At 38.7% G+C, this 12969-nt stretch overlaps 2 protein-coding genes across 6 annotated transcripts in view; both read right to left on the minus strand.

The window, feature by feature from the left end:
- Positions 1 to 12969, minus strand: part of IBTK (inhibitor of Bruton tyrosine kinase) — a 94328-nt gene that overhangs the window by 64801 nt on the left and 16558 nt on the right. For all 5 annotated transcript variants that reach the window (XM_081530422.1, XM_081530424.1, XM_081530423.1 and 2 more), the window contains exons 3-5: positions 8308 to 8404; positions 4813 to 4937; positions 747 to 857 (exon numbers count right to left, since the gene is read on the minus strand). In XM_081530422.1, the coding sequence (XP_081386548.1) occupies positions 747 to 857; positions 4813 to 4937; positions 8308 to 8404 (333 nt within the window). The remainder of the gene's footprint in view (positions 1 to 746; positions 858 to 4812; positions 4938 to 8307; positions 8405 to 12969) is intronic.
- Positions 9578 to 12000, minus strand: LOC145521650 (uncharacterized). The gene is made up of 2 exons (XM_081530425.1): positions 9832 to 12000; positions 9578 to 9773 (listed from the first exon to the last, which is right to left on the minus strand). Exons 1-2 carry the CDS (start codon positions 10199 to 10201, stop codon positions 9760 to 9762), a joined length of 384 nt encoding a protein of 127 aa, XP_081386551.1. The 5' UTR covers positions 10202 to 12000; the 3' UTR covers positions 9578 to 9759.

Consider the following 12969-nt stretch of genomic DNA (forward strand, 5'->3'; position numbering starts at 1 on the left):
ATACATTGACATGAATCAGCCATGGGTCTGCATGTGATCCCCTTCCTGGACCCCCCACCCACATCCCTCCCCATCCCATCCCTCTGGGTCATCCCATTGCCCCGGCCCTGAGCCCTTGTCTCATGCATCGAACATGGAATGGTGTTCTGTTTCACATATGATAATATACATGTTTCAATGCTATTCTCCCATAACATCCCACCCTCACCTTCTCCCTCAGAGTCCATAAAATTGTTCTATGCATCTGTGTCTCTTATTCTGTCTCGCATATAGGGTTATCGTAATGTAATGATTATTAGGTTTTCCCAATTAGCACTAAATTTCAGTAGCTGACTCAATTTTGTGATTATATAATGAGAATATTGGCTCAATTTTTAGACCACAAATACCTTAACGAGAAGTTAAAAACGAATAAATCCTGGACTACAACAGGAAAAATGTTTTATAATTAGTAAACTCCTTTTAAAATTTCAACTATGGAAATATTTTAAAGCTTACTTATATATCTCCTGACTCAATACTTGCTATAAGAAAAAATTTTTTGATGCTTTAGAATTTTACATATTTAAATCTTTATTTTAAACACAATATACCAGGAAAGTAACTGATCTTTTACAATCAATTATCAGTTAGTATACTATTTTCTCCTTTCAGTTAGTTTAAAAAAAGAAATTTAGTTAAGTGAAGCTTCCAATCTATCAAATTTTACCAAAGTTACCTAAATTGTATAGTGACATTTCAATTACCAAGCATGTCTGTTCATCTCCATGGCCTAATCGTCCTCCAGGACCATGACCACAGGTGTAAACCTGCCCTTTCTGAGACAGAAACACTGAGTGAAATTTACAAAGCACCACCTACAGGAAAACAAGAGAATATTATTAAATGTCTCTGTATAAAATATCCTTTATTTTATAAAAAAGAAATAAATGGGTACATCAGAATTCATTATACTATTCTCTCTAGTTCATACATGTTTAAAGTTTTCTGAAATAAAAATTTAAAATATATACTGGTCTATTTTAAAACTATGTCTAAAAACACCGACATATGGGGGAAAAAGAAAATTCAGAAGGAATTAAGCACATGTAACCCAGAAGAGACTAAACAAAGGAAAATACAAAAAGTAACCAATTGTTTTCCAATTTCATAAATCTCACACAACAAGAATTGAACAGAATAAAATATGAAGCATAAAGATTACCAAATAGTGATATACTACTAAAGAAAACAGTAGAAATGCTGTAAGAATATTTTTTCAATATCACCTATACAGAGGGAGTGGTATATATCTCTGAAATGTTTAATATATCTTTAGTATCATTACATGGCTTTAAATAATTTATACTGATTTTCAAGCTTTTTTCAAGGCATCATCAGTACACTCACTTTACCTAAATACTATTTAAAAATCCTTTCATCTTTAAAAACTTTGCATTTGTATTTCTTATGCTATCCATAAATATTTCTAACTTACGACATTAAAAAAGGATTAAGAAATTTAAAAATCCTAGAATTGTTTATAAGAATATTATAAGCTGAAGTGCTTATATATTAGCGCTTATATTAAGCACTGCAAGTGTTATTTACACATATCCTTAACCACTTGGCAAGTTCTGTAAATACTTTTTTATAGAACTTGTTTTTTACCAAAGAAAGTTTATCAGAGACTCTGGGTCTTTGATTAAAGAAAAAAAGTCATTTATTTAGCTGTACCACAAACATCTAGAAAGTCTAAAAATACAAAATTGTATTCAAATTTGTAATACAAAGTAAAAATCTGTAAAGGAAATATTATTTTATGATACTAGAAATAATACATTTTGTTCAATTCTATATTCAACATTAGAGCGCCTCTGTAATTTCCAACTTCAGCTTCCTTGTTGGCTCAGTGGCAAAGAATCTGCCTGCCAATGCAGGGTTCAATCCCTCGGTAAGAAAGTGCCCCTGGGGAAGGAAATGGCAACCCACTCCAATATTCTTGTGTGGCATATCCCATGGACAGAGAGGAACCTGGCAGGCTACAGTCTACAGGGTCTCAAAAGAGTCAGACACCGCTTAACAACTAACAAGAACATCAAACAACCAATGCCAGAGTATAGGACCTTCAACTTTAAAACCTCTGAATTTTTTAAAGAGGCAACTGATCATGGACTTTCATCTTGATTATCAGGAATACATTACGCTAATAACAATAATCTCTGTCCCACGGCAGTCAATTCATCTGGTATGACAGAATCAGCTGTTTTTCAGTGAGTAATGGAGCCATCTACATAACCAGGCACTCAGTAAAGGAAAAAGGAAAGGAAAGTCGCTCAGTCGTGTCCGACTCTTTGCGACCCCGTGGACTGTAGCCTGCCAGGCTCCTCCGTCCATGGGATTCTCCAGGCAAGAACACTGGAGTGGTTTGCCATTTCCAAAACTTGCTTCCTTTATTCTTACTAATTTACACGGCTTTCTTTTCTCTCAAATCTATCCATAGTGTTTGTGTTTCCACCCTTATTTTGTGGTTAAAACAAAAAAATCCTTTACATCCTTAATTTCTTCACAAAATACTTAAATGTCCTTTTCTTAACTGAAATGTACCTTTGTCTTCATGTACACTGGTTCATCCTTACCCCTACCAAGTGGAATATGCTCAATTCTTCCACAGCACGTGTATCTTAGAATCAGAAGGTACAATCAGCCAGCCCATTTCCTGATGCCTCCATGACTCCTTCACATTTGTGTAAAAATCTCTGCTCCTGAAAAACCTCCCCTCACCAAATCTGACTGTATCTTGTACCAAGTCAGAAAAAGAAAACAGGAGCCTTTCTAAGTGCCTCAACTCTGATCAGTCATTAGTGGCTGCTGACAGGTGAATTCTGAGAACTTGTCCCAATTCACTTTAAAACAGAGAGGGGGAAGAAGAGAGTGGGACTAAAGGAGGGAGGGAGAGGAAGAGTGTGCTGGGATTGATCAGCAATGTCTACCAAAAGCTTTTAAATAGGTGAGAAAGAACAGCCAGGCCTACCCTAACAGTTTCCCTCATGTTCTCTAGAGACCCTGACCCCAGGCTTAACACTCTGGTCTGTCCCAAGTCCTTTCAGCATCCTCAATCCCTTCCAAGTCTTTGTATTAATAGATAGCTAGCCAGAATCAGCACACCTGATCTGAAGAATTGAGCATATTTCACTTGGTAGGGTTAAGGATGAAATAGTGTACACAAAGACAGAGCTACATTTCAGTTAAGACAAGGACACCAAGGACTTTGTGAAGAAATTAAGGATGTAAAGGATTTTTTTTTTAACCACAAAATAAAGGTTGAAATGCAAACACTATGGATAGGGTTGAGAGGAAGGAAAGCAGTATTTGGCACTATTTACTGAGTGCCTGGTTATGTAGACAGCCCCATTACTCCTGATGCCTCCATTGCTCCTTCACATTTATGTAAAAATCTCTGCTCCTGAAAAACCTCCCCTCACCAAATCTGACTGTATCTTGTACCAAGTCAGAAAAGGAAAACAGGTGCCTTTCTAAGCTTTCAGGACACCACTCTACTCTCTACTCCTTTCATCACTCTTTATTCTCATGTGGGCTCCTATTCTTGCTCTCTCAAATTTTAATATTCTCCTAGGTTTAACTCTTCTATTATGTTTTTTAAATTGCTAATCGTGATACATTAGTGACTTCTGGTGTGAAAAAGTGTCCTACATAGCCCTAAATATGGTGGCTATATAATTTATCCTCCAAATACCTGGGGGAATAAAAGGGGATGACAGTTATGATTACATTGGGGGGAAAAAAAATGGAGAAAAGAACTCAGCAGACATATTCTGAGGTGTAATTTTCGGATTTAGAAAATGAGATTTATAGCTTTAAAAATTATTAGGTAGAGGTTGTTTGCTGATACTGCTGCTGCTAAGTCACTTCAGTCATGTCCAACTCTGTGCGACCCCATAGACGGCAGCCCACCAGGCTCCCCGGTCCCTGGGGTTCTCCAGGCAAGAACACTGGAGTGGGTTGCCATTCTCTTCTCCAAGGCATGAAAGTGAAAAGTGAAAGTGAAGTTGCTCAGTCGTGTTCAACGCTTAGCGACCCCATGGACCATAGCCTACCAGGCTCCTCCATCCATGGGATTTTCCAGGCAAGAGGACTGGAGTGTGTTGCCACTGCCTTCTCCAAGAGGTTGTTTAGGACTGGCAAAATTAACACTTCAGTTAAACTTAAACACTTTGAAGACTATCCAGAATGCAACTGAAATGAAGCTCAAGAGGAAGAAACGCTGAGGCTAGATATGTATTATACACACAGAGACACACACATACAGAGCATTACAGGAAAAGATGAGTAGGTCAATAGTACCAAAATCCACTGAAGAGGGAGATAACCAGAATTATGATATAAGGACAAAGGCAAAACCTTTACAATTATCAATTAAAATTTTACAATTACTTGTATTTAACAACTCAGGTTCACTTACCTAAAACTAATAACAAATTGAGTTTCAACAACAAATTCACTTGAGAAACAATTTGAAGAACTCTAAATGGAAAAAAAAAGCTAGAAAAACCAACAGAAGTTCTACCTTTAAAAAACTACTATCTGTATAACTCCTTCTAACTTCTAATGCCTCTTACACAAACGTAAATGTGTTAGTCACTCAGTTGTGTCCGACTCTTTGTGACCCCGTGGACTGTAGCCCACCAGGCACCTCTGTCCATGGAATTCTCCAGGCAAGAATACTGCACAAACATCTCATAGTTTTATGATACTTTACACAGTCTAACTATGATTAAGACTAACAAAATCTTAAAAGAACTAGTAAAATACCTGCTTGATATAAATCCCACTCCTGGAGAACAGATCCACCAACTCTGGATGATGTTTGCTATTCTGACTTCCATGACCCAGGGTAAAATTTGTATTATCTCCCCAAGTGTAGACATCTGTAGGATCTAAAAATGAAAATTAGTTGTTATAGTCTATCACATTTTAAACAAGTTATTAGTGTTGCTTAATTACATACTGAACTAATCAGTTTACTTCAAACATGACTCTTTACAAAAACTAAACTACTGTATTTAGAAAGATACTACCAAAATTGTCTTTTAAATTATCCATCTATTAATTTATTATAACACTCTAGAAACAGAAATCAGAAGATCCAAATCAGCACAGGCCTGTCTCAACAAAGGCAATTTAACATGTTGAACCCTTGTTTCTTTAGCAGCTAAGGTTTAACTGCCAAATGAGTAAAATACCACCTGCCATATTCACTTAGCTCTCATGAAAATACTACATATAACTATTTAAACGTAGAATGTCATTAAAACGTTTCATATATACAGGTTCTAAATGAAGCACATGGTATTAGTTTCTATTATTACATAACATTATTTTCCAATAGTTTGCTCTTGATAGATGCAAAATCACACTAGGGATTAGGGCAACAAATATGAAACTGGGATAAAAATCACAGCTAATTATGATATAAATCTTCATTTTTATTTTGGAATGCTTATCAAGTTCTTGAATGGAATAATAACTGTAACTTGCAATATAGTGTCCAAGACAGAAATAAAATGAAGAACATGCCCTTACCTACCTTGCTCATTAGTTAAAATGCAAATTAACTAGTGCCCCCATTTACATCTCTTCTTTTCAATCAATTTACATTCACAAAGCACAGGGCAAAAAAATTGAAAAGATAAAGTGCCATTATAAGAACCAACATGTGGATAGAAGAATCACTTCCTTTCCCTTCGACCTCAAATGCTGTCCTTTCTCAATGCACATCAATCACTTTACAGTAGTTACAATTCTAGCTGCCTTTATTTGTTGTTCAGTCACAATCATGACTGACTTCTTTGTGACCCCATGGACTGCAGCACACCAGGCTTCCCTGTTCTTCTCTATCTCCTGGAGCTTGCTCAAACTCATGTCCATCGAGTCGGGGACGCCATCCAACCATCTCATCCTCTGTCATCCCCTTTTCCTCCTGCCCTCAATCTTTCCCAGCAGCAAAGTCTTTTCTAATGAGTCAGCTCCTCGCATCAGGAAGCCAAAATACTGGAACTTCAGTTTCAACATCAGTCCTTCCAATGAATATTCAGGACTGATTTCCTTCAGGATGGACTGGTTGGATCTCCTTGCAGTCCAAGGGACTCTCAAGGGTTTTCTCCAACACCACAGTTCAAAACCATCAATTCTTCGGCGCTCAGCTTTCTTTATAGTCCAACTCTCACATCCCTACATGACTATTGGAAAAACCATAGCACTGACTATATGGACCTTTGCTGGCAAAGTAATGTCTCTGCTTTTCAATACACTATCTAGGTTGGTCATAGTTTTTCTTCCAAGGAGCAAGCGTCTTTTCATTTCATGGCTGTAGTTACCATCTCCAGTGATTTTGGAGCCAAGTCTGTCACTGTTTCCACTGTTTCCCCATCTATTTGCCATGAAGTGATGGGATCAGATGTCATGATCTTAGCTTTGTGAATGTTGAGTTTTAAGTCAACTTTTTCACTCTCCTCTTTCACTTTCATCAAGAGGCTCTTTGGTGGTATCATCTGCGTATCTGAGGTTATTGATATTACTCCCAGCAATCTTGATTCCAACTTGTGCTTCATCGTGCCTGGTATTTCACATGATGTACTCTGCACAGAAGTTAAATAAGCAGGGTGACACTATACAGCCTTGATGTACTCCTTCCTCAATTTGGAACCAGTTCATTGTTCCAAGTCTAGCTCTTACTGTTGCTTCTTGACCCGCATACAGATTTCTCAGGAGGCAGGTGCCATGGTCTGTTATTCCCATCTCTTTAAGAATTTTCCAGTTTGTTGTCATTCACACAGTCAAAAGCTTTAGCGTAGTCAATGAAGCAGAAGTAGATGTTCTTCTGGAATTGTCTTGCCTTTTCTATGATTCAATGGATGTTGGCAATTTGATCTCTGGTTCCTCTGCCTTTTCTAAACTCAGCTTGAACATCTGGAAGTTCACATACTGCTGAAGCCTAGCTTGGAGAATTTTGAGCATTACTTTGCTAGCATGTAGCAAATTGAGTGCAATTATGTGGTAGTTTGCACATTCTTTAGCATTGCCTTTCTTTGGGATTGGAATGAAAACTGATCTTTTCCAGTCCTGTGGCCACTGCTGAGTTTTCCAAATTTGCATGAGTGCAGCCTGGAAAATCCCATGGATGGAGGAGCCTGGTAGACTGCAGTCCATGGGGTTGCCAGGAGTCGGACACAACTGAGCGACTTCACTTTCACTTTTCACTTTCATGCCTTGGAGAAGGAAATGGCAACCCACTCCGATGTTCTTGCCTGGAGAATCCCAGGGACAGGGGAGCCTGGTGGGCTGCCGTCTATGGGGTCGCACAGAGTTGGACACGACTAAGTGACTTAGCAGCAGCACTTTAATAGCATCATCTTTTAAAATTTGAAGTAGCTCAGCTGGAATCCCATCACCTCCACTAGGCTTTGTTGGTAGTGATGCTTCCTAAGGCCCACTTGACTCTGCATTCCAAGATGTCTAGCTCTAGGTGAGTGATCATACCATCATGATTATCTGGGTCATGAAGATCTTTTTGTACAGTTCATTCTTAATATCTTCTGCTTCTGTTTAGTCCATATCATTTCTGTTCTTTATTGTGCCCATCTTTGCATGAAATGTTCCCTTGGTATCTCTAATTTTCTTGAAGAGATCTCTAGTCTTTGCCATTCTATTTTTTTCCTCTATTGCTTTGCACTGATCACTGAGGAAGGCTTTCCTATCTCTCCTTGCTATCCTTTGCAACTCTGCATTCAGATGGGTATATTTTTCCTTTTCTCTTTTGACTTTTGCTTCTCTTCTTTTCTCAGCTATTTGTAAGGCCTCCTCAGACAGCCATTTTGCCTTTTTGCATTTCTTTTTCCTGGGGATGGTTCTGATCACCACCTCTTGTACAATGTCACGAACCTCCGTCCACAGTTCTTCATGCACTCTGTCTGTCAGATCTTACCCCTTGATTCTATTTGTCACTTCCACTGTGTAATTATAAGGGATTTGACTTAGGTGATACCTGAATGACCTAGAGGTTTTCCCTACTTTCTTCAAGGCTGTGTTTTTACTCTTATACACATAAATGTAGACTGAAATTAAAAAGTATAAAATAAACCTAAGTGTTCTGAAAGAAAACCAAAGTTATCAACCTATATATATTAGAGTAAAAGCCTTTGCAGATATCCATGTACAAATTTTCTCAGGTTATTTTTATAACAATAAAATGTCGTTAAAATTTTCTAAACTTTACTTTAATGGAATATATTTACGGAATTTTCTTACCAGTATTTTTGAATACTACATGAGTTGGTCTATCCTTCATTACAAGATCCAAAGCTGACAAGCCTTCTTTATCTTGAATATATAGATTAACACCATGCTAAAAAAGGAAAAAATGTGCATATAGATAAACATGCATATATTTTTAATCATTTACCTATAATCAGCAACATTTACATTTATCAAGCCAGATGATCAAACTATAAAGAACATTAAAAATAAACACCTAATAACAGTTATCTTCTATGCTCATAAACATTTATTTCTCACACAGAAGAAAACTAAGAGAAATCAAATATCCAATTCCTGGTAGAATAAAGAAGAACCATAAAATGTAAAGAAGCAACATTTAAAACCAAAATGAAACAAAAATCTAAATGAACTAGATATGAAAGTTTTCCATGGTAACACCAGTCAGTTACCTAGAGGGCCCTAAATCTGAGTGTGTATGTACGTACATACACAATTATTATTATTATTTTTTGTATTTAAAGAACCAAATTCCACAACCAGATAAGGGCTGTAAAGATTTCTACACAAGGGCAAACAATAGTTTTTACTTTTTATATGTTTATGTTTTCAGATTTACTGTACATAATGTGATCACCTATGCTCTTTTTGACCTAAATTCTGTTATATCTATTATTGCTGCTGCTGCTAAGTCGCTTCAGTCGTGTCTGACTCTGTGCGACCCCACAGACGGCAGCCCACCAGGCTCCGCCGTCCCTGGGATTCTCCAGGCAAGAACACTGGAGTGGGTTGCCATTTCCTTCTCCAATGCATGAAAGTGAAAAGTGAAAGTGAAGTCGCTTGGTCGTGTCCCACTCTTAGCGACCCCATGGACTGCAGCCTACGAGGCTCCTCCGTCCATGGGATTTTCCAGGCAAGAGTACTGGAGTGGGGTGCCATTACCTTCTCCGATATCTGTTATTGACATGAAGACAATTATAGTTTTTTATTCCTATTTGTGTGATTTACATCTTTCCACTTAAAATTTACTATGTGAAATTTCACAGCATTGTCTCATCACTTACAGTTAGACTGTGTCTTAAAACTCACTGCTGAGGGCACAGGTTTAATCCCTGGTTGGGGAACCAAGATCCCATAAGATGTATGGTGAGGCCATAAATAAATGTGAGAATGTGCATTTGTGTGTTTTAAGAATGAATTGAATCTATAGTTTTATAGCTCCAGAATTTAAACATGAAATAGAACATTTTCCATCCCATTTATTTAAGGCAGTTAGTACACCCTATCCTTAGTACATGCTTACTGTCTTTTAAAATATAATGGGAGGAGAGGAGAAAATGCAATGTTCAATTCATATTACTATTACATTACAGCCTTTTAAATACAAAATGTACTCCTTTTTGAAAATAACTTAGTATTTGTTGACAGTTTGATAAGGCATTCAACAACTATTTTTGAATCTAGGTTTCTTTTTGTTAGGATTTGCTATTTAGTTTTGGCTGTGCTGGGGCTCCGTGGCCGTGATCGGGTTCCGTGGCCATGCTGGGTCTCCGTTGCCGTGCTGGGTCTCCGCGGCCGTGCTCCGGCTCCATTGCTGTGCTGGGGCTCCGTGGCCGTGCTCGGGCTCCGTGGCCGTGCTGGGTCTCTGTGGCTGTGCTGGGGCTCCGTGGCTGCGCTGGGGCTCCGTGGCTGTGCTGGGTCTCCATTGCTCTGCTGGGGCTCCGTGGCCGTGCTGGGGCTCCGTGGCCGTGATCGGGTTCCGTTGCCGTGCTGGGTCTCCGTTGCCGTGCTGGGTCTCCGTTGCCGTGCTGGGTCTCCGCGGCCGTGCTCGGGCTCCGTGGCCGTGCTGGGTCTCCATTGCCGTGCTGGGTCTCCGTGGCTGTGCTCGGGCGCCCTCTAGCTGCAGGGCGCAGGGGCTACTCTTCATCGCGGTGCATGTGCTTCTCACCGTGGCGGCTTCTCCTGTTGCTCAGCAGGGACTCGAGGTGCATGGCCTTCAGCGGTTGCAGCTCGCAGGCTCAGCAGTTGTGGCACATGGGATATTCTCAGAGCAGGGATCATACCCATGACCTCTGCACTGGCGGGTAGATTCTTAACCACTTAACACAGGGAAGCCCTCAACAACTATTTTCACTGACGTGAGTGATCACTGCCTATCCACACACACTGGAGTTACAGGTTGAGATGGAACCATGAAATTTTTAAACTTTAACCATAATATGCTGGAACACTGTTTTGGGTTACTTAAGAAAGGGGCTCTCCTCTTATCTTGTAACAATGAGTTTTAATAAACTAAAATCAATTCTTTACCACAGAGCCACCAGGGAAACCCAGTCCATGGTGTTGCAAAAGAGATGGACACGACTTCACAACTAAACAGCTATTCTAACTTCATTGTGTTCCATATGGTAATGACAACTGATTTCACAAGGATTGTCAATGAACAAAAACTACTCAAGATAGTGAGCTAACAAATAAAACAAAATTAAGAAGTGATTTTTTAATAAGATCTTAATAAATTTAAAAATGTATGTTGCCTATTTTCTAAGTTAGATATAATAAATCCACATAGAAAGACCTGATTTTGACCTTTATAAGAGTAAAAAGGGCTGATTCTAGGGCAGTGTCCCAAGTTACGAATTTGACAAATAGGATCCCAGAAACTTAGATCCCTGCAGAGTTTACTTTACCAGTTTTATAAATTCATCCTAAACTTGACTGGACCCTCGTAAGACTACTTACATTTGCATCTTCGTAGCCCCAACTGCATAAAGGACTAGGAACTTTATTTTGCCTTTGGAGTTCCCTAGATATGGTGGTCTCTGATACTTTTTAATATGCTCACTTTAAACTCTAAACGTCGAGGACCAATGTGTAGTCTATCTCATTTATTTAAAGATCAATTCTTTACATATCCCCCAAAGAGGAGATAAATTCACCAGCTTACTAAATAGCATCAAAGCATAACAGAAAAAAACAAGCAAAACAAGATTCTTTTTTTTTTCATTACAGTATCTCTAGCATGGAGATCACTGCCTAATACACATCAGGCACTAAAGAAAAATTCTGTTCTGAATACTTTAGAAATAGGTTATCATTTAGTCCACACAATCTTATGATTCAGCTAGTTCTACTGTAAGAAGTTTCTGCTGAGGGTTTTCATCTTTGGCAACTGGGAACTGACAGCATGGGTGTGTATTTATTGCATAATTTTAGCACTTAATTCTAAAATTTCATACTATAAAGTTTTTATCAAATGTAATTCATTTAAAATGTGTTTTTCTGTATAGTCTCTTTCTGCTCATCCATAACACCTTAAATGCAAGAGTTGCCCGCAGAAGCGAAATTGACAACAAACACCTCTATCATTGCAGCCCTTCCAATTAAGAATTAAAAGGGGAAAGGAAAAGAAGTCTGGACTAAACAAATGCAGACGGATTACAGCAACATAGGAGTACTAAGTGGAAGAAAGAAGTTTCTATGGGATATTTCATCTGTAGGAAGCATCCATGTTGGATGTCTATCACTGATCAGAAGGACTCTTGATGAAAATTAGACAGTCAAGCCAAGAGCAAGGTGGCCCAAGGCACAATGTCCTGGCCTCTCCTAGCCAGGGCAGCAAGGATGACTGAGGATTTCTAAAGGGAAATGAAACCCAAAGGGAGGGAAGGTCCAAAATTCATACCAGAACCTATTTCAAACTGAAGACCCAAATCCTCACACCTGAATGGCAAACCCTAGGACAGGAGAAAACTGAAGGACATTCTCAAGCTTGAAAGGACTGGCAGTTATCCAATTTTCCAGCAGAAACTAAAGGGAAAGGGTAAAAGTAGAGCTGATAGATGCTTTAACTCTTATTAGCCTAACTTTTCCTATGAAAGAGGTTATAATAAGGGAATTAAACCGATACCCAAAGGTTTTAGATATAATAGGAATTAATAGTACTATTAATACTTAAGAAAAGTTTTTCTTTACTGAAACTCCCTGGGGGAAAAAAATGAGGATGCTACTATCTTATCCTCTTTTTTATAGAAGAAACTGAGGTTCAAGATTCAGTAACTCATCCAAGATGACTTGGTAAGTAGTAGACCTAGACAGTTTAGCTCCAAAAAGGATATTTTGCTATTAATATATACTGAAAATCATGTTGATCAGTAAATGTTACTGTCTAAAGACCACTATGCAGACAATTGTTTTGAAGTCAAAAATAGAATATAAGCTCCCTAATGTCTTACAATGTGACCACAAGTTCCTTGAGGACAGGAACTGCTTTGCTCTTCTCTGGTCCTCCACAAACACGACTGAATGCCTGTACAAAAACAAACTGTGCAGTTTAAAACTCATGATTTCTGACAGTTTTTAACTTGCATTTATTAATGAAATGATACTGGGGTATATCTCAAAACAGTATTTGTCTAACCAGTACAACAAACCTAGATTTAATCTACTTCATGGGAAATTTAAAATAAACTGATTCTGGGAAATCCCATGGACAGAGGAGCCTGGCGGGCTACAGTCCATGGAATTGCAAAGAGTTGGACACTGCTGAGCGACTAACACTTTTTGGGCTTCCCAGGTGGTGCTAGTGGTAAAGAACCTGCCTGCCAATGCAGGAAATGCCAGAGACACGGGTTCAATCCCTGGGTTGGGAAGATTCCCTGGAGGAGGAAATGGCAACCTGCTCCAGTATTCTTG

The sequence above is a fragment of the Giraffa tippelskirchi genome, chromosome 9, assembly GCF_054371585.1.
Source record: "Giraffa tippelskirchi isolate mGirTip1 chromosome 9, T2T-mGirTip1v1.2.pri, whole genome shotgun sequence".
NCBI lineage: Eukaryota > Metazoa > Chordata > Mammalia > Artiodactyla > Giraffidae > Giraffa > Giraffa tippelskirchi.

What these genes read in the sequence shown, in the direction of transcription:
- LOC145521650 (XM_081530425.1), bottom strand. Translation starts at nt 10,201, where the DNA reads ATGAAGAGTAGCCCCTGCGCCCTGCAGCTAGAGGGCGCCCGAGCACAG.